Below are 22767 nucleotides of genomic sequence, written 5' to 3'. Positions count from 1 at the left end.
GAGCAATTCCATCTGAAAGACGAGCCAGGATAACTGTCTATGCCATCGTACTGATCCTTTAAATCAATATTTATACCACGTTTTGCTTTTAATAGTATGACCTGTTTTTGGCACTGTGTCAAATATTGACAAGTAAGTTCCTGTGTTTGCAGAAGTTACTGAGGATATCTACATTCCAGTGAGATAGTAAGACCGTAAGACAGACACAACAAATAACTACAAGACTCTTCACAGCCAAATGATGACATCTATTATATATTGTATAATAATTATTGCCAAAGATATGGACTCATATATACACATAACTTCTAAGAGACAAGGTTGGAAATATTGTTGAATTGCACAAAGTTCATTTGTCTTATATTTGAGTAAAGTTTTCTTTCTGTCCTGTCTTTTCAAAACAACATCAGAAATGTACCTTCAGCACCATGGATAGAGCGAAAACCAATTCTGCAGCAACCAGTTTCAGAAATCCATTCACACATTTACAACAAGCTTACAGCATCATTCCCGAATAATTTTAAACATTTGGTTTTTTAAGTCGAAGTCAACTTTAACTCGAAAGTCTGTATCTCTAGTTTGTAGCCACTCGAACTGTATCTTTTCCAAATTAGAGTGTAATAGCATTTTAAGTATAGAAGGCAATCATGTTCTTACCTTTTCTTTATTTGGTAAAGTCTGAGTTCTGGTAAAAGTGTCTCCTCCATTAATGCTGATCAGTTCAGCATCTACAGGTGGAAACGGTGCGGGGAAAACCACTACGTCACTCTTCAGCGTGTCTGAGCTGAAACACACGTCATACTGCTGAGTAGATTTGGAGTAAGACCAGCTCCCGTCAGGGTGGGTGGTGATCATTGGGGCGCTGTACCTGCTGAAGGTGCCGTCTGTCCTGTGGCATTTGACAGCTATTAAACTGATGAGGCTGAGCAGAAAGATGAGTGAGACCGACACAATGGCGATCAGCAGATACAGGTTTAAATCAGAGAAGCTGTCCTCCTTTATGGGCACATGTCTGAACTGAGTGTGGATGTCAGCTGTGCTTTCGACCACCACCACGTCAATAGACACAGTAGCTGACAGGGAGGGTTCTCCGTTATCAGAAACCAAGACCAGCAAGGGGTGAGTTTTCAGGTCATTGTCACTCATTCTCCTCTTAGTCCTGATTTCTCCGGTGCTGGTTCCGATCCGGAAGAGGTTGTTTCCTTTGGGCTCAGACAGGTGATAAGAGAGCAGCGCATTGTATCCCGAGTCTGCGTCTACAGCCCTGATCTTTGCCACAAAGTATCCCGCTTCAGCAGAATATGGGATGCTCTCACTGTTGACGGAGCCGTGCTCAGAATATGGCGCGAGAATCGTTGGATTATTGTCATTTTCATCCAGAATTAAAACGTTTACAGTCACGTTGCTGCTGAGCGGAGGAACACCAGAGTCTGTGGCCTGAACTTTGAACTGAAAGGCTTTTAACTCCTCATAGTTAAAAGACTGCAGGCTGATTATATCTCCAGTCTCTGAGTTGATGTTCACCATAGTCGAGAGTGGCACTGAGTCACTGTTACTTTTAAAAAATGAATAGCTCACCTCACCATTTCGACTGATATCGGCATCAGCTGCAGACACTGTCTTTATAACTGCTCCTACTGGACTGTTCTCTTTCACATAAACATTAATCAGCGGCTCTGAGAAGCGAGGCAGGTTATCATTGACATCGGAAACGTCAACAGTCACGATGCTGGTGCTGGACAGAGGTGGAGTCCCTTCATCTGTTGCCACGATAGTGACATTATACTGGGCCATCGTTTCTCTGTCAAGCGGACCATTAACGACTAACGAATAATAGTTTTTGTAATTTGTGTCTAATTTGAAGGGAGCATCATTTGCGATTACAGCCTTTACTATCCCGTTTTTCCCACCATCTTTGTCCAGCACTGAAACGAGCGCAATGGCAGCACCTACTTCAGCGTCCTCCTTCACTGTGTTCAGTAGTGACGTCACAGTGATCTCAGGAGCGTTGTCGTTGAGATCCACCACTTCTACCAGCACCTTGCAGTGAGCAGACATCGGAGGCTGGCCTTTGTCGCTGGCCTGTGCATGAATCTCAAACGCAGGATTTTCTTCGTAATCGATCTTTCCTTTGACTAAAATTGCACCTGTTTTAGAATCAATTTCAAATAACTCTAATACACGATCCTGACCTTTTTTTCTTAATGAATATTCTATGTCACTGTTTATACCGTCATCTGCGTCTGTTGCATTCAGAATGGTCACTGTAGAACCTAGTGGCGAGTTTTCAAAAATCTGAGTTTTATATAAAGAGCTACTGAAAACTGGATGGTTGTCGTTTGTATCCAAAACGTTGATAATAACTTGTGAAGTTCCCGATTTCGATGGATTTCCTCCATCTACTGCAATCAAAGTGAGTTTTATAAGAGAGTCATGCTCGCGGTCTAAAGATTTTTTCAGTACTAACTCGGCAGACACACTATCTCCCCCCTTGTGTATTTCTAAAGAAAAATAGTCATTATTACTAAGCTTGTATGTATTAACCCTGTTCTTACCAACATCCAAATCCGATGCCTCTATCAGTCCAAATTTCACTCCTGGTAAGGTGTTTTCTGCAATATCCAGTGACTGCAATTGCTCAGAGAAAACGGGTGCATTGTCATTTATATCTATTATAGTGATCTCTATGCGGTAAAGCCTCAGTGGGTCGTTGATTACGGCTTCGACATTTAAAGCACATTTTGTAGCCTTCGCACAAAGCTCTTCCCGGTCTATCCTTTCATTGACATAAAGAACACCCGTCTTCAGATTTACATCGAAATATTTTTTGCTTGAACCACTAACAATCTGAAACAAACGAGACTCTAACTCCTGGACACTGAGATTTAAATCTTTGGCGATATTTCTAACAGACGTCCCCGGGGTTACCTCTTCTGAGACGGAATACGAGAGCTGTCCACACACCGCTTCCCAGCAATAATTCAGCAGCACCGTCACAAGATATATCCGACAAAGGCTCTTTCGGCTTGAGAAATACATCATTATATCCAACGGGAAAAGGGCATTAATCCCAGTCAGACCACTCCCGTCAAACAGTCAATGCACTATTCCAGTTTCTTGGATTTTTTTTAGCAGCCATTCGGAAATGTTTTTCGCCCTTTCCTCTCTCGTCCTGCGTCTCTTTGTAACAAAGCCCAACCAAGCATCATCATCCTCTGTTTCTGGGAGGAGCCTTGTGCCCACTGAAATAACGTCTAGATGTCATGGTCTACAGTGTCTCCACGTGGTGATATAAAATAACTGCATTCAACCTCTCACTACAACAGTGGAGTGTCTCAGCTGTTGTGGAAACCGAATAGTTTCACAATAACACACCTGTGTTCAACTATGTCAACCGAACGCAACTCCAAGCAATTCATTCTTTCATTTTCCTTCCCTCTCTCTAACTTGTTTCTTTTTTTAATTCATATCGTCAGACCCTCAATTGTTCCTGACATATTGGCTGGAAAGCTACACAAACAAACAGAGAAAAAATATGTATATTTTGAGTATAACATGAATGTGTGCCACAGATGCAGAGAAACATGAAACTGGCAAAATAAATAAATAAATTAATTAATTTAAAAAAGTTGTCGTTCGCTATTTTCCGAAAGCAAAAAAGCAAAGGAAATTAAGAAGGAAATTAAGGCCATGAAATAAGCTATTGAAAGGGGATGAAACGAGCTTCACATCATTCTTCAGTCACTAAAAGTATTTTTTTTTTATAAAGTCCAAATATATGTGGCAAGAAATTACACTTCTCTTTTTGCATTATTAATTTTCCCCATTTTCACTCCGCAGCCCCAACACAACACACTGTGGTGCTTATTTCAGCACCACGGACAACGACATACACTTTCTGTGTCGTGTGAGGCCTGTGAACTTCAAAGACAGTCATGACTGTGGCGTGTACAAATGTACATTTCAACGTATGTCGGGGAAAAAAAACATATTTAGGAATACAATGTGTGACGTTATCACACGTTAATTTAACTCCTTGTAAAATAATAATAACAATAATAATAGTACCGAGGGACATACTTTCAGCCTCAGCCCTCCAGAGCACAGTCACTTTAACTGGGACACATTGCTTTTTTGTACTTTGCTTACCTTCTCTTTGTTGGGCAATGTACCTGTTTATATATCAAAATACTGGAAATATTGACAGTAGTAAGCAGTCAGGAAATGACATCCGTGTGATAGCACTGTTAAGTTTTAAAAGCAGTCAGCTAAAATGGCCTACCTTCTCTTTGTTGGGTAAAGTCTGAGTTCTGGTAAAAGTGTCTCCTCCATTAATGCTGATCAGTTCAGCATCTACAGGCGGAAACGGTGCGGGGAAAACCACTACGTCACTCTTCAGCGTGTCTGAGCTGAAACACACGTCATACTGCTGAGTAGATTTGGAGTAAGACCAGCTCCCGTCAGGGTGGGTGGTGATCATTGGGGCACTGTACCTGCTGAAGGTGCCGTCTGTCCTGTGGCATTTGACAGCCATTAAACTGATGAGGCTGAGCAGAAAGATGAGTGAGACCGACACAATGGCGATCAGCAGGTACAGGTTTAAATCAGAGAAGCTGTCCTCCTTTATGGGCACATGTCTGAACTGAGTGTGGATGTCAGCTGTGCTTTCGACCACCACCACGTCAATAGACACAGTAGCTGACAGGGAGGGTTCTCCGTTATCAGAAACCAAGACCAGCAAGGGGTGAGTTTTCAGGTCATTGTCACTCATTCTCCTCTTAGTCCTGATTTCTCCGGTGCTGGTTCCGATCCGGAAAAGGTTGTTTCCTTTGGGCTCAGACAGGTGATAAGAGAGCAGCGCATTGTATCCCGAGTCTGCGTCTACAGCCCTGATCTTCGCCACAAAGTATCCCGCTTCAGCAGAATATGGGATGCTCTCACTGTTGACGGAGCCGTGCTCAGAATATGGCGCGAGAATCGTTGGATTATTGTCATTTTCATCCAGGATTAAAACGTTGACAGTGACGTTGCTGCTGAGCGGAGGAACACCAGAGTCTGTGGCCTGAACTTTGAACTGAAAGGTTTTTAACTCCTCATAGTTAAAAGACTGCAGGCTGATTATATCTCCAGTTTCCGGGTTAATGTTCAGCATTGTGGACAGCGGGACTGGGTTCGTTTTACTTTGTAAAAATGAATAGCTCACCTGGCGGTTCTGGTCAACATCAGCATCAGTTGCAGTCACTGTTTTAATAATTGCTCCCACCGGACTGTTCTCAGTCACGTAGACATTGATCAAGGGTTCTGGGAACAGAGGTGCGTTATCATTGATATCAGATATGTGTATAGAAAGTACACTCGTGCTGGAGAGTGACGGGCTTCCTTTATCAGTGGCGACGATGGTTACGTTGTAGTTCGAGACGCTCTCTCTGTCCAGTGGACCGTCAACTAACAAAGAATAATAATTTTTGTAGTTTGTTTCGAGTTTGAATGGAACCTCATTTTTAATCAGAATTTTCACGTCACCGTTTTTCCCACCATCCTTATCGAGGACTGACACTAAAGCAACCGCGGTGCCTCCACCCGCGTCCTCTTTCACTGTGGTGTGTAGTGACGTCACAGTGATCTCAGGAGCGTTGTCATTTAGGTCCACCACCTCTACGAGCACTTTACAATGAGCAGACATCGGAGGCTGACCTTTATCACTGGCCTCTACACGTATCTCAAAAGCTTTTTTGTCTTCAAAGTCTATATTGCCTTTTACCCTGATGACACCCGATTGACTTTCAATTTCAAAGATATCCAGTACGCGATCTTGATCTTTGCTTCTCAATGAATACACAATCTCACTGTTCAGGTCCTCGTCTGCATCACTGGCGTTCACGGTGATTACTATTGTCCCCAGGGGCGAGTTTTCCGGAATTTTTGTCTTGTACAACGTTTCGCTGAATACCGGAATGTTGTCATTATTGTCTAAAACATTAACAACGAGCTGTGAGGTGCCTGATTTCGGAGGGCTGCCGCCATCTACAGCGGTCAGTGTCATGGTGATCACAGGCTGCTTCTCTCGGTCCAAAGCTTTCTGCAGCACTAACTCAGCTGACACACTGTCGCCTGCTTTGTGCACTGCCAAAGAGAAATGTTCATTTTGGCTTAATCTGTAAGTACTGACTCCGTTTCTCCCCACATCTGCATCAGCTGCTTCAGATAATGCGAATTTCACTCCTGGCAAAGTACTCTCTGCGATATACAAATGTTGTAATTTGGTGGTAAACAATGGGGCATTGTCATTGACATCTAAAATGTCTATATCAATACGGTAAAGCTTCAAAGGGTTATTTATCACGGCTTCTACGCTTACTGAGCATTTAAGTTCTTCTGCGCAAAGCTCCTCTCTGTCTATCCTCTCACTGACATACAGAACACCAGTCTTCAGGTTTACCTCGAAGAATTTTCTCTTTGATCCAGTAACAATTTGAAACATACGGTGTTCCAACTCCTGTGAATTAAGATTTAGGTCCTTAGCGATATTTCCAACAGGCGTCCCCGGGTTTACCTCCTCTGAGACGGAATATGAGAGCTGCCCAGACACCGCGTCCCAGTAACAATCCAGTAAAAAAAGCCCTAGATAAATCCCGAAATTGCTCCATCTACAAGGCGAAGACATATTTTCCGTCCAATATGAATAAAGCATAAATATGATTTCCAAATACGGTCAGCTATTTCGGAGAGTATGTAAGATATCAGCCGAGTTGAGCCTCGAATATGATTAGAAAATGCTGTTCCACCGTCTTCTCTTTATAACAAAGACTGAGGAAATGTCCCAGTCGCCTGAAAACGGGAGGGGCCTAGTTGTATCAAAGAGCAGGCCTGCCTCTGATGGATCAACAGCGGCGCCACGTGGGAAAATAGGCGAATAGAAGACAGCTGTGGAAATGTAATGCTGTCTCCTCTTAAGCAGCCATTGCGTCACGCCATAAATATTGACAGCTATTTGCTGCTGAACAGCCAACTCGACTAAGAGCGCTGGAAATTACATTTCAGCACCATGGACAGCACACTGGGTGGAAAGCTTGTACTAATCTGTAGTTACCGTATCAGTAACATGGTGCAGCCACCCCAAACACACACACACACACACACACACACACACACTCATACACACACACACACACACACACACACACTCTCTCTCTCTCTCTCTCTCATCGTCATCGTCATCTTGTGCTACTTCCTTCCACTTCTCTACCCCACTCCTTTCCCATTTATTTAATTTAGTCAGTAATTTGTGTTATGTGGACTATGTCAGTCAAGTCGGTTTGGTGAAGTGGTGACACTGGGCTTCCATGGCTACCAGAAACTGCAATATGGTTCTCTAAAATAAGCTGTCAGCTGGTCTTTGTCTAATATATAAAAAAAAAAATCTAAATTATTTAATTCATAATAAGATGTATATTTGCTGGCCACAGATTGGAGAAATAAATAATATTTTTTTTGTCAGCCTTATGGGCAATGAATAAAGTTAATTAGACACTATTGTTCTACTGCACATGAACAAGGAGGGGACATTGGTGTGCTGTTGTGACCTTCAGTGTATTTTAGTATTTCCCAACATTTCCACAGAGACGGTAGTCATGAGCTTATGAACATTCCCTCGTTTGTAATCCCAGGATTAAGCCCTCGATTCTGAAAGTCCTGTCCTATTTCCATTCTGTAGGAAACATGATTTGATTTGAAAATATTAAAACCATCAAACACAGAGCCATAGTCATCTGTTCACCCCAAAATGCAATATTAATAATAGCTCACAAAGGATGACCTGTGTGCTCAATTTTCCTAATGTATGGAAATAGAAAATGGTATGTGCTGCACACAAGGACCCTGTCAATGAACTACCAGTGCATTCTCTTCAATGTCGAAACACACACACACACACACACACACACACACACACACACACACACACACACACACACACACACACACACACACACACACCACCTGGACCATCAGACCCAGACAGCCCGTGATGAAATTAAATGATTCATAGTTTATTTATAGTTCACTCGCTATAGTGCAATGACCTTACAGGGCAGTCTGGATTATCTTTGTCATAAAATCATCATGACACACATGATGCTACAGTTTACTCAGCACTGTAAACAGAATTAATCTTTTCAAAAGCATAAATCTTAGGAGGCATTCTGCTTTGTGGCCTGCTGACACTGTGACCTTAGTTTGTAGGCTAAATGAAACAAGCCATTTAAATGTCTAATAAACACCTGTACTACTAGTCACACCTTTCCAAGAAATGATAAACAAATGTCTAACAGTGTCTTAATTTACAATCCACAAGTAAACCTACCTACAGTATATGAATGATATCAGAGGCTGTAGTACTGAATCCAAACTCAGAGCAAGGTAACACTGATTGTGTCATGGAGATATCAAACATGCTGAACACACATCACCTCCTCCAATGCTAGATACAGATCCTCTGGGAAGCATTTGCAGAGGGGTCAATCAATCGTTAATAACTGTGTATGCAGAAACAAGAAATCATAATTTTCAAACACAGACACACACACCCACACACACGCACACACACAGGTGCATGTTTGCTTCTTTAATTTAAAATTTTGTTGATTAAATTAGTCCCCTTGTAGACACTATTTCAGTTTTTATTTATGTCTTAACCCTGTATAAATTGATGAAAGTCACAGTTCTTGAGGGTATGATAATTGAATTTGCTGAATAATTAATAGTGAATAAATAGTGGTTAAGGAAAATACACAAGCTCCCTGAACACAGGGAGCTGTGCATAATAAATCTTGTGGTTAAATACATGTGTGCCTTTTAACCTGATTATGTGTTTGAGGTTTCCGAATCACGTGATAAATTTAAAGGGGAAACAGCAGGGAAGCACCAAAAACAGTGTGATCAAAGGGGCAGAAGGAGCAGTGGTAGGTGAGGGGAGGGTGGTAGTATGGATGGAAGCAGTCAACAGCAGTATTTTAGGCATATTAACTGCATTCTTAAAGGGCTACCACAACATATAGTCACCAAATTAGCTTATTTATCACCTTCATATTCATGAAATTTCATGATAGCCTTTTGCAGAGCTATTGGTTGTGTGTGTGCTTGTGAATAAGTGTGTTACAAGGGTGTGTCCTGTACTGTTCATCTGTGTGTGAGTGGGTGGGGGAAGGGTGCTATCTGAACATGCTCCAAGGCGAGTCCCCCCCTTCCTCTCTCCTTCCGCACAGCGCACTTGTCTCCATAGCAACACCATCTCAGGGACAGACATGATGCATGTGTGCACAAACACACACACCCTTCCTATTGTAGAAACCTATGGGATTATCATTGAAAAGGCACCATGTGCAAAGTAATACACTGAATTTCTTACCAAATTTCACATTTTATCTGCTCGTGTTCACTTTAAGGTTGCCCTTTCATGTCACTGAATGAATCAGAACACATTATTCTGACAGACGCAAGCAAGCATACAAACTAGTGAACTCAAACCACACTCCTATGCATACTATACCAGGCTTCCCACAGTTGCAGTTGGGCTGTTCATGCATTGGTAATGTAGCACTGCAGCAGCATATTCACTTTGACAGATCCACTTTAGCAGCAGCGCCTGCTTCTTTTTCCACCCCCACAGCCCCACAGAAAGCCTGACCTTTGCATTCAGCCATGCCCAACCCACTATACCCTCTCTGGGCTAGGTCTCTGGAGACAACCACTCTTGCAGTCTGCACACTACATCCTGCTTCGTGTGACGAGATACTGATGTCATTGTGCAGTTTTTGTGTGGAGTAGAGCTCATCACGGCACAAGGGGGCAACCTACTCCTTGTGCATGTTTCCCCCTAAACTCAGTCTTCTAGCAGTCTTCTATCTAGGCACTATATCATGCTTATTGTTCACATCTATCTTACAACTATTCTTGTTGCTTTTTATTTGTGTGCTGAGGTGTTCAACCCAATTCATAGGTCCAAATTCTCTGGTGATTCTTCTGCGATATAACACTTGGTTTTAGAGACAGAGTGACTAACCACACCCGCTTGCAGCATTGCACTGATAAATTAGATTGTCTGATAAAGCATAATGGACGAATGAAGAAAAGAAGGTAATAAGACAGGCATAATGAGATAGAAACATACAATCGGAGAGTGTATTGCAGAAATAGAGCAGAAATGAAGTACAATATGAGGAAGGAGGGGAAATTGTACTTGAAAGATAAAGAAGTCTAAAAATAGAGGGGGAGTCTTTAGTCACCGTCTGGCAGAGATTTTTCTTTTTTTTGTATATTTTTGTGTCTTAAATCAGGACCCCTAACCATGCACAGACAAATTTACACGGCTAGACTCATATGCTCACAAACATCTACACATGCACAGTTACACAAAGATATAATCCGTAACATCACCATAGATAGATAGATAGATAGATAGATAGATAGATAGATAGATAGATAGATAGATAGATAGATAGATAGATAGATAGATAGATAGATAGACAGGAGTGGGGGAAGATGAACCGCTCCTAGTATTTAATCCAACTACCACTTAATCATTCATTTCCAAATCTGTGCTCGCCTCCACTGGTTTCTGGAGTAAGTAGGACAGGGGCGGGTCCAGGGAAACATGAGCCGGAACAAGATGAAAACCAGGACACAGCAATATGGAGCATGCCCAAACACACGCATGCACATACCCCTGAGATAAAACTAGAGGCACACCAACACAATGTTCACTCATTTGGAAAGTAATGGCACAATGCCCAAAAATCCCATAATTAGTTACTCTACTGTAAAACAACAGGCAGAAGAAACAGCGTGCTATTGTTGCCAAAGTGATTGTTCTCTTTAATGTTGTCACAAGTTGTCATTACCCAACTGGGGAGACAGAACAGTAGAATTTAGATTTTTTTTTCAGTATGTGTAGTCACTCTTCATGCACAGTGAAGTTTCTATACAGTAATTAGCTTGTTTCTTTACAATTTTACAGACACTTTTACACTTTATTTGATGGTTTGGCCTCTCTGGTAATGCACCCAGACTAGCTATTGCTGGGACACTTTTGTGTCAGCTTACAGATGATCAATACTGTACAGGGCCCTCTCTTCATAAAAGTTAACATACCATCATCATAATGCAGATATGCTATCACAATCACTCATTAATTAAATACTGTAATCAGTAGTAAGTACTATACAGTATGAATTGCAGTGTCTCTGTGTGGAGTTTAACTGCAGGAAGGAATGATCCGGTTTGTGTGATTTGAATGTTTCTTTGTGTGTAAGTGTGGTGTGAGAGTGAGAAACAGATGGTAAGAGAGAGAAACAGAAAGTCAGTGCATGGATTTCATTCATATATAGTTCATGGTAGCTCACTGAGAATGTCAGGTGTGTCTTTCATGATGAAAATATATTTCAGCAAACAGATTGTGACAGCAGAGGCACAGGTGTGGTTTACTGTGCAACGACAGACCATTAGTCAAAACTGTCAATAGAACAGGAGGTTCAGCAAGCTTTAGTAACAGCAAAGGTAGCACAGGGATGTGATTGGTTAGCCAAAATCAATGTGACTGTACTGGACATTCTGATTGGCTCAGCCTTGCGCCTGGAGACAAAGGCAGGGTCCGACAGATCTCTGCTTTCACAGCAAGCACCCGTAATTGATTCACTACCCCCCCTCCTGTATCCATGGTGATGCAGATGCAGCCCCTGTCAGTGCCCCTCCCTGCACCCCCTTCCTCCCACACCCCGCTATCTATCTCCCTTATTCTCTTTCTCTGTCTCTCACTCACACACAGAAACAGCCTAAATAAAAACCATTTTTGTGGGATTAAGAATAAATCTAGCTTTATAGTCAGGCATGGGTAACCTAGATTTGTCAATCAAACAGTTCACTGGGGAAGAGGGCGTGGACTGTGTTTTGCTTTAATCAGTATGTGAAATGGGACAGGACCCACTATCTGCAAGTCAATACTGACACAGAAACTCAATAATAAAACCAGTCAATGCAGTACCACATACAGAGTGGCAACATGCTAAATAATTGAACGTATTGACACACAGCCACACATACACAACAAAAGAGGTGGCAAGTCATTTCTGCTTTTTGCCACAAGGGGGAGCCTTTTTACCCTTTCCTTTGTTATTCCTGCAGTGTGCACATGCACAGACACACACTGGTGTCAGAGGCAGGCAATCCTATGAAGCACTATGTTTGATTAGCACGTCCACCCCACTCCAAAGAGTTTATCAGTGGTACAGCTACACTAGCAGCCTCGGTGTCTGCCACGCATTTCCTCTGCCTGCGGAAATTAAAATGTCAACTCTCCCAGATGAGAAAGGAGATGTGTATGTATCTAACAATACCTGCACATTCTCATCCAGCCTGATACATATCAAAACAAAGAGGGAAAGATGGAGAGGTAATTCCATCAGGCAGTATCCTTTGCAGCTGCTAAATTATGAGGACGAACTGTAAAAGCAAACAGAAACTGTCAAGCATCGCATAAGATAAGATAAGATAAAACTTTATTTATCCCCAGCCGGGGAAATCTGGGCATTACAGCAGCATGTGAAAGCAGTGGGAAGAAAAACAAATAGCAGCAGAGGTAAAGAACATTCGAAAAAAAAACAAAAAACAAAATAAAAAGTAGACTATATATGTACATATTATTTTATTCACACTTTTGTGTTGCCTTTAAGTTTTCCACACATCAGCAAATTGTACTGGTATGTATCAGTGTAGGATTGTGTAATGTCTATTTTTACTTTCTTATTTAATCATGCAGTGCTGAATATGCAGCAGGCAGTGCTGCATGGGAAGTGCATTGCAGGTGCAGGTCTGCTGCACTCGGGCTTGGCCCATTTCTTAAAAAAAAAAAAAAAAAAAACATATATAGGTCTGAATAATAGAGGAGAGTGCTGGCCTGCAGAGAATCTGATGTTGGAAACGGATTAAATGGTTTTGTGAGGTTGCTCCACTTTCTACAGAAAATGAAGAAAACTATTTATAAAATAATGACTTAGCTTCAAATCATTTAAGCCTGCTGCTCTCCCAGAATAGCCAACACCATCTTCCACTCTCATCAGCATCAAAACTTAAACAGCTACATGGACATCAGCCTAGCAATATGTAGCAACAAAAGTCTCTATAACATGGTGAGGTTGCTAAGGATATAGGTGCAACATGATTGTGCATTTTAGTTTGTATGTTGGTTGGGGTGTGTGCATGTGTGTTTAGAGAGAGGTGGAGTTGCCAGTTTATTAGGTACACCTGGCTAAAACTAATGCACACTGATGCGACAGGCCTGCAAAAATTCTGGTTCATGATGGTTATAATGTTCAGTTTTTGTGGAAACTATTTTAGAACGGTGTTTCACTTGTGCTGACACTGATCGGAATATATATTACCACATATAATAAATCTGACTGCAAATGCAAAGACAGACGTGTAGAGAAGTATTGTTCCTAATCACATTAGATTTTTGCAACATTAACAAAGGTGAGGCCAAAGCAAATGCACACCAACATAATAGGACTAAAATAAAAAGCAGCCTGGACATTAGCCTGGAATTTAAGGGTGAGTGGCATCCCAGCTTTCTGTCTGTGCTGTTGCCCTTTCAAAGCTGCTCTTCATGGCATCGTTAAGATGATTCCACCTAATCGCATTAGAGGAGCAACATAGTGGAATTATTACTTTACACCCTTTACAGAAGCCTTAATCCAGGACAACTGGGAATCTTGACAGCAGTGTCAGAATGGAAATAATGCTTTGACAGAAATTTCATTTATAAAACACCTGAAAGAACAGTGATAATGTTTTGTGATTTTAAAGCAGTATAACAAATAAATACTCTTCATCCCGTAGATCCAATATATTGTTTTCACATAGGCAGAATTTAGGTCAGGGTTGCATTACATTGTACAGGTATTTCTATTTTACTTGTGACTGAGTAATTTTTTTTACTCATACAAACATAGGGTATCTTTGCTCTACAAGAAGCACCAACAGCACAACTTGCTACTGCAGTTCTCTGTTAGAGGACAAACCAAAGTGAGTTAGGATTAAGACACACATTAGGGAGTAAACAAGGGCTTAGGGAACAATTATATTCCAGTCTTATCGCAAAGACCGCATTTATAGTAGTCTTTAAACATGCAGACCAAACCCTGCTTGTTAATCATGTTTCTTAACACCTTTGTTGTCTCTGCTCAGTTTTGCTCCTCTACTCATGTTAAGCAGATTCTCACTTCATTATCTGTAATGTGATGCATAGATTATCTAGCCCTGTATCTGCAATTTAGCTTTGGTGTGCATGAAAGATTGTTTCCCTGTTTGATGTATCATGTGAACCCTGATTTTGATTTATGTGATTAAAGCCTGCTGATCTCGAAACCATCGGCCTAATCACAGAAAAATATGATGGGACACACAAACAATGATGCACTGAGATCTAGACTGTAGGTCGAAAGCTGCATAAGGTGAGAGACACAGAGTCAGAAAGATGCACAAGGGCCTTATAATTATAAGCAACTAAGAGCACATCATAATATCATGTGGCAATAAAGCATTGAATTATGCATTTGCTATACTTGCCATTGTCCTGACAGTGGACATGTGAGATACTGAACACTTTGAATGCCTTATCACAATCTTTGGACGTGACCAATACACTTACATAACCAATTATAATATTAAAATGCAGGGAAAGCCAGCATCTGAAAGTAAGCAACCTCACACAAATCATTTTGGAAAACCATGAGACGAAAGCAGGCCAAGAATGTAAAATTCAGCAAGAAAAAAAGTAAAAAGAAATAATTTATCAATGTTTATGCACTGCAATACTGCACTGTTTTCTTGAAACCAATGTGTTATTGTCACTAGTAATCACGATCACGAATACTGCAGCCCCCACATACACACACAAACAGAAGCCATCATAAAAGGCCCAACGCTGTAGGCTACTCCAGGCACCAGCAGAGCCTCACCTTTTAAAGAGATATTATATAAGATACGTAAGCACAGTCAATTAAGAATCATTTAGCAATACAGAACATCTGCCATACAGTGCATATGGCATAAGTTGATCCTAATTGCTGAGAGCACAGAGGTTAGAGGCAATATTGTAGCATAGTACTGAAACAAAGCCATCCCTATCTCACAGAAATCCCACTTTTAATATATGTATTAAAAAACTACCAGTCCCTGAAACAATAATTTTCCTAATCTGAACCCTAAGAAAACTCAACAAGAACTTGCGGTGTCATTTTGATGAGAAAAAAAAGTGCAGTAATATTACAGAAAGTAGGTCACTTGTCATCGAACGTTTGACACACACAGCGACACAAACCCAAACAAACAAACTTCACATTGCTTTTCTTATATTCAGTAATATATGTTCAATATACAGAAAATTGTGTGTGAAATATGCGGACACATTTCTAAGGCAAATGGGGGTGGGGGGTGAAAGTGTCGACTGAAAAGCCTGTTTTGAAAACATTATTTAACATAAAACCATGCCTTATCAGTATGTCTGACTGTTCTCATGCTGCTTATGAAGTAGCCATTTGGAATTCATAAAGCCATGTCAGCTCAGCAACAAATAGCACAAATAGTCACTCTGGGTTCATCTGTGGGACACACACACAGTAACAGAGGATAGGTTCAGATTCTTTTGCCTTTGGCTCCAGGCCAGAGGCTGTGAAGAGCCACTCTAAGGTTTGGTAATACATCCCACCTCCCTACTTTTGCTGCAGTCACAAGGGTGAGAGAAAGAGGAAGGTGCTCTGACATATTCAGCTCTACTCACAGTGCTAGTTCCTAGAGAAAGAGGAGGTACTGTGGAGAGGAGACTCTGTGGTCAGAAACAGAAAGGAGGGTGCACCGTGCAATTAAGACTAGTGGATAAAGTTATGTTTTCCAATAGCAATTCTCAACTCAACCTAGAATAACGGACTTAGATAGAAAAGAGAAGCAAGAAAGAACGACAGAGAGAGTAACACAGCCTCCAAAAGGTGTCAGCCATTTTCTATCAGCTTGCAGTTACATAAAGAGACAGGAGGGGGCATAAGAGAGAGCGTACCAGCCAGAGGAAATCAGGATGCGTAGGAGAAGGAGAGGGAGGAAGAAAATCAGAGAAAATGACTCTTTGTGAAAGGATGAGAATGAAGAGATATGAAAGCAGATAAATGGTCTGAAGAAATAAGCTCGCAAAAGAAAAGAAACCATGAAAAGGTGAAGACGAGAAGGAAAGCATGCAAGGCTGAAGAAAAGTGGGGTGGTGGTAGCACGAACAAAGGCAGGGGAAGAGGGGGAGAGAGAGAGCCAGTCAGTGGGAGGAGAGAGTGGGATATGAGTCAGGCTTACAGCATTAACACTCGTCTTCCACACCCATGTCTCATTGTTTTATTCATACACTACACCCACTAGATAAGATGGCGGGAAACGTGTAGGAGCATTAAGCAATTTACACACATGTAAACACACACATACACAACTCACGTGTGTGTGGCTATAGGGTATCACATCATCAAATCCCCCTAATATAACGATAGAATAATACTAACCACTAACCCTGAATGTGGAAGTTCCTGATTTCATTTTTTTATGACAGATGGTTCACCTAAAAATAAACACAGCCGACCAACTTCACAAAATGAAAAGCTACATGTGGGATGAGATGACTCACCCACTGTACCGAACAGCTCGCTGGTTCACACTCAAAAAGATGACCAGAAGGAGCCAAATGACGTTCTGACCATTATAAAGATAAGAAGAAAACTGTCAAGACATTTCAGGTTGTAGCTTTAATCAGTGTCAAAAACAGGCTTTCTCTCTGTATCTACATAGCTATATCTATGTCCTGTGATCACAGACATGTGATATCAGCACAGTGACTCCCTGTGCAGTCCTGAAAGACTGCAGATCAATGAATTATATTTCTGTATATACTGACCAAATTTTCCTGTTTCTTGTAATAGAAAATGCTATTTTATAATACAATATCACTGAGGTAAAAACTTCCACAACATTTTAATTTATAAGGCTAAAAATAAAAGCAACAACTAATTTACAGTTTGTTCATCAGACCTCTCAGAGTGGATCTCATTGCTTTTTTGAAAATACCTACAGAATCTTCTTCAGGGATCATGCAATTCTTGAACTGAAGTTAAAACATGAAAACCACTGTATTTGGAGTTATATGCTCTCTGCATGACGGGAATATCACCGAGAGCTAACAAAGGCAATTCTGCCCAGCTTGAGCAGACTTTTCAATAAACCTAATACACAACTCATGAATGGAAACCATGTCCAAGTTTTGTTTTTTTTTTTTTCTGTGTGACTTATCAGGCAATTATGTTCTAGTTTAAGTCATATAACTGAACATACAGAGTAAGTGACTGTTAATTGTCAGTCTCTATATGCAAATCCCAGATAAAAGCCTGTAACTGTTGCCTGTAAACCTGGCTAACCATATAAGAAATATCACAAGAAAAAGGCAACAATATTGTGTTGTTGCTACATTAAATAAGTCATTAGCACATGTAAGAATCAGTATACAACTTTATTGTAGTGAATATCCAAACAATCAGCTTACAGGGAAACGTAGTAAGATTGCACTTGCTAAAAACAAGGCTAAGTAATTACCCAAGATGTTTAGTGGGGGCATTTAGAAGAGGCAAATACCCATGGGAGGAAGAGGAACCCTGCAGCTAGAGACTGGATCTCTCTAACAGCCAACATCTGATCCCATCCATGTGTGGCCAGAAATAAATACAACACATGGTATTAATCAGACAAGTCTATGGCAGTTGTGGCTGTATACCCGATCTACCCCACAGCGAGGAGTGCAAGGATACTGCTGTAAGAAGGCAATCCTCTTACCAAAGGCTGCATTCAAAATCTGAAACAGCTGACTGTGGATTTCCCTCAACCATTTATATATTCTTTCAATTAGAGATCACAACCCATCCCATAAGTCTAGATCTCAGGACAGGAAACTTCTAGGCTAGCAACAGGATGAACTTAAAGTGGATTTTCAACCAACTGTGTCTTCACTAGTTTTTCACTTAATAGGTGGCTGTCTGACCCCTCAGTCAGTTCAATCCCCCGGGCATGCAGCAGATGTTGTGGCTGTATGAGCACTGATGCCAAACAAGAGCAGTGCAGACCTACATCTGTTCTGGTCGCTGTTGATTCAGGAAAAAAAGAAAAAGAAGAAATAATTAGACAAAGCACAGCACTAGCTGCATTTAACAAAGCTATCAAGCACTGGTTATTTCATCAGACAGACAAATGTACGCTCACAAATAGTTGAACTCTTTTATTTTTATTTTTTTGATAAAGCAAGGGAACACATTCACATAATGAAGCACCCTAACTTACATCATCCAGCATGGATTTTAAATGACGCATGAAGATAGTGCACACAAATGTTTTTCATCAGTGAAATGCTGTTAATGCTCATATAAGTATACCCAGTCAGCACCCTGGAGAAAGGCCTCCGTGCCTTGATTCTGCTACAGTTGAGTGATTCTAAAATGAGTGGCAAGGTCCAACCTATAGGACTCATCCACACAGCCATGAGTCAATGGACTAAGACGTAATGAAACCGAGGGCTTATATAACCAAGTGGTGGCGAGGAGAAAGGGTCAGACCCGCTGACACAAAACCAGGCATGAAAGAGTGAGAAGAGTGAGACCAAAAACATTCTTTACTATTTGCCATCAAACCAAAACAACCAGATCAGACCTACTGGACAAGCTAGCAAATATAACTGGCGTGCCCCTTTATCAACATTGAGGAACCAGGTTTGACCCATATACTTAAGAGTATAGTGACTAGCCTGAGCCAACTGACATCAAAGCCACACATGGCTCTGAACCAGTCTCATCATGTTCTAGTATAAATGACAAGAGCGAAAGGAGCTGTGCCAAGGAGTCTTGGCCCACGGTTGTGAATGCAGCCCACAATGAAATTTTTGGCCCACTTACTCTGATTTTGCCCTGTTAACCCAGAGGCAAAAAGATGTAGCACATCCGAATGCTGTGTTGTGACTAGTTTATTTCATGTCAATGTCAAATAGTCGCCATTAGGAAAAAATGTTTTATGTACTGTATGAGCATGGTGAAATAATAAGGGGTAAAGTCATATCTTTGTCACAGCCTTCTCTGCCACTCTGTGTTCAAAGTAAAGCACCACACAGAGATGTACAAACAGCTTATTGACCAAATACTCTAAGCTCCACTGCAGCAGGGCCCGTGCTTGCTGACATTCACAATAACCACATCCTGATTCACCAACACCAAGCCGCTGGAATGGTCTGCAAAGACAAAACGCTAACACACACTCTCTCTCTTTCTCTCTCTCTCACACACACACACACACACACAGAGTGCATCTAGTATCAGCCACATAAGTAAGTGCTCAGAAGCATCTGGACACCATACAGTTGATGTGACACAACATAACAGAACCTAAAACGGCAAGTTATTATTTAACTAATCAACAACAACCAACAGTGATATAGCACCTCCCTTCCTCCTTTCACTGAGACGCATCAGCTTAATTAGTGAAAAATAACTCTCCAGTCAACCTGGCCAACTGTAAGGTACTGTACTGGTGATAATAACTCAAAACAGAAGAAAAGCTTACCACTGCTCTGAATTAAGCCAGTAGGGTTATGTGTAAATAGACGTCACAATAATGAGGAAATAGAAAAAAAAATTATCTGGAAATACAGATCGAATTGCCATTGTTGAAGTGTTATGCTGTGAGTACCGCTGCACTGCCAAACTAAACACTGTTTTTGTGCTGTGCCAGTGCAGGAGAAAGGTCTGGTGAATCAAAAGCACCAGGGTTGCTTCTTAAACCAATTACTATTACAGTGGGAGTTTTTACTGATTTCAAACTGCAGCAAAGATGGGAAAAGAGGAGAAAGGAAAAGAGTGTGTCTCCTTATTGACCTGATGGAACAGATAAAGGCAATGTTTACAATATGAATTAATATAAATGTATCACACAGAGAGCGGACAAAGGCGTATATGGACACTTACATTTTGAAAAGCACACAGTGGAGAGAAGGGCAGAGATATGTAGTTTTAACTATATTGGCTAGAATAACCATGCATTAATTTTATGTAGTGCAGTGTACTGAGCAAGAGAGAATGAGCATACAGAAGCTATTGTTAGTCCCCCATCTTTACAGTAGTACTATCTGTGTAAATACACACCCAGTGAGTGCACAGAGCAGATTGAGAGCTGATGTCTGTCCCAGTCTCATCTCAGTGGTGAAAGTTTTGTCTGGGATGGAAGCTGAAATGTTTTGAGGAGGAAGCTGTTTATAAAGCCAGTGGCATAAAACAGGTTACTCTGAAACCATGAAAAAAAGACATGTCCTTATGATAGTCTATTTTCAGCCAATGCAGGACATCTGATTTTTGGCAGGGGCTTTGATGTAATTGTCTCACAGTGGCTGTGTCTTTTTTTTTTCTCTCTGCGAGTCACTATATCACCAAGGGAGAATGATCTTATGCTCTGTTTTCTTGTTCTCTGCCTGTCTCTCCCTCTGTCCATGCAGCCCCCTTTCTACTGTGAAAGTGTCTTTCAATAAGGCGGATTAACCATATGGAAGTATGTGTGGTGTGTGGCTGCATGTGTGTGTGTCTGACCACAAGCGTGTGTGAAGTGTGAACATAAAGATCGTAGCTGTTTTCGTTGTACCCGACTGTGTGTGTAAATTAGATTACCATCACTGCTGCTGACCTCAATGTGAGTGGCGCCATCCTCCAGCAAAGCTGGAGCAATAAAAGACAATGTGCCCTACTGACACACAACAGCACATGCAGCATCCACAGCCGCAACCCTACAGGCATGAAGCACAGCAACCCAGAGCTAAAGAGCATGTGGCAGAATGAGAGAGGAGATAGACTACAGAAAAAAAGACAGAAAATGACAGCGAGACAGAAAAGGGTGGCATATGAAAGAGGAAACGAAGGGCAGAGACATAAAAGCGGGAAAAGGAGGCCAAGAGTGGGATGGGGGAGGGGGGAACTGAGAGTGATATCAACATGGAGGGTAAAGAAGGAGGAGAGAAATAGTGTGGAGTAAAGAGAGAGAAGCTGCAAAAACAGAGCAAGGAAAAGCAGGTCGGTGCATGAAACAAAACAGATTAGAGGCAGAGTAGAACATGGCGTACTACGAGGAATGGTATCTCATAGAGTAACATCCATATTGCAGTATCTTACAAAAAAAGCCATGGGGCTCAAGCTGCTGAAATAACAGAGCAGACAGTAGATACAGTCGTGCTGCAACAGCTGTGTCTCCTCTCTCTGACATTTAGCTGGTCCTCATACCCTCTCTCCCTATGACACTGAATACACTTTAATGAGGAAAATGCTCTCACACACTTCACAAAGACAACATACTCAGACACACAAAACACAAGGTTCATTGCACTGTGAATGGGTTTCAGCGCAGACACTCTGCATGCAAACACAATTGCACTGATCTGCTGAGCCAGCCAAGCAGACAAACAAAGCCACTGGAGCAAGCAGCCACACCCCCACCAAAGAGAGCATCCAGAATGAAATTATACCACGACAGATATGCTGTATTCAGTGTACAGCGTCTTGCTGTACAGTAATGTTTTCACTTAAAATCAGTGAGTTACAAACAGTAGAAATACATTTTAAAATTGAGTTGCTAACTTCAAACAGAATCTGACGATTCATCGGTGGATCAGGCCACAACCCATGTGCTTGTGTTCTGAATGCAGCTCATGACCCTTCTTAAAATTCATCTGGTATTCGTCTCTCATCCGTTTTGTTTCTCCCAAAAATGCCATGGCAATGTCACAAAAATGCAGTGATGTACAATTCAGTAAGAGGCAACTCACAGTGAAACGAGAGACAACCAGTGTGATCCACTGACACCACCCTGCACTTTTTAGGTTTACTGAGATGCACTCATTTTTAATTACATCAACAAATCTTTTCTGGGCATCTGCTGTCCAGGCACAGCTTAGCACTGCTGCTGTACTGCAAAACACATGATGCCTCACACATATTTCTCTCACACACAAACATGTGCACACACAGAGGCAGTCATTGCTATGTAGTTGAAAGTGTGTTCAGCATCTCCCGTTCGTGAAGCTCAGCTGCTGCCTTACTGTGAATCTGAACTGATACTTTTCATTCCTGCATTCATACCCCACACTGGCTAACTCCTTTATTCCACACGCTCCTCTGTGGGTCAAAATAATGCCAACAGTTTTTCAACAAAGACAAATTTAATGACAATTTAATGCGTGATTTTTCTGACAGTCATCTTCTGGGTTGGAAATCTAATGTTGACCCAGTTGTTTGAGAGAGAAGATTATCTCCACCCTATAAAATATCTAATTAGAAGCTCAACTACTCCCGCCTTCACTATTGCTTTAATATCTGCACCATCTGTTGCCTGATTTACTATGGACATTTTACTTACATAATCCATGTGTATCTAAATAAACCCATTTCCATTAAATATTGTGAGGTGTCTATAGATGAGCAATACAAAAGCTACTTCCCCTCCCCCCTCCTCTACTGCTCTCTCCCTCCCTCCCTGCTCCATCCTCTTCCGCTGCTGTTGCTAAGACCACTGAGCGCATGCTAGTCTGTGAATCCAGTAGACTCGTAGAGGTGGATCTCCTCATGTGTTGCTATGGGCAACACACAGTGTTCGACAGAGAATCAGCCCAGAAGC

General features: G+C 41.5%; 2 protein-coding genes across 2 annotated transcripts; both read right to left on the bottom strand.

Annotated features, from left to right (window-relative positions):
• Positions 1–645: 645 nt before the first annotated feature.
• On the bottom strand, positions 646–3042 carry LOC121612056 (protocadherin alpha-3-like). The gene has a single exon (XM_041944800.1). The coding sequence runs from the start codon at positions 3040–3042 to the stop codon at positions 646–648; it is 2397 nt and encodes a 798-aa protein (XP_041800734.1).
• A 1222-nt stretch (positions 3043–4264) lies between these two features.
• On the bottom strand, positions 4265–6664 carry LOC121612054 (protocadherin alpha-3-like). Its single transcript, XM_041944799.1, has one exon. The coding sequence runs from the start codon at positions 6662–6664 to the stop codon at positions 4265–4267; it is 2400 nt and encodes a 799-aa protein (XP_041800733.1).
• Positions 6665–22767: the final 16103 nt, after the last annotated feature.

The sequence above is a fragment of the Chelmon rostratus genome, chromosome 9 (assembly GCF_017976325.1).
Source record: "Chelmon rostratus isolate fCheRos1 chromosome 9, fCheRos1.pri, whole genome shotgun sequence".
NCBI lineage: Eukaryota > Metazoa > Chordata > Actinopteri > Chaetodontiformes > Chaetodontidae > Chelmon > Chelmon rostratus.
Note: the sequence above shows the minus strand (reverse complement) of the source record. Positions and strands in the feature narration are given on the sequence as shown.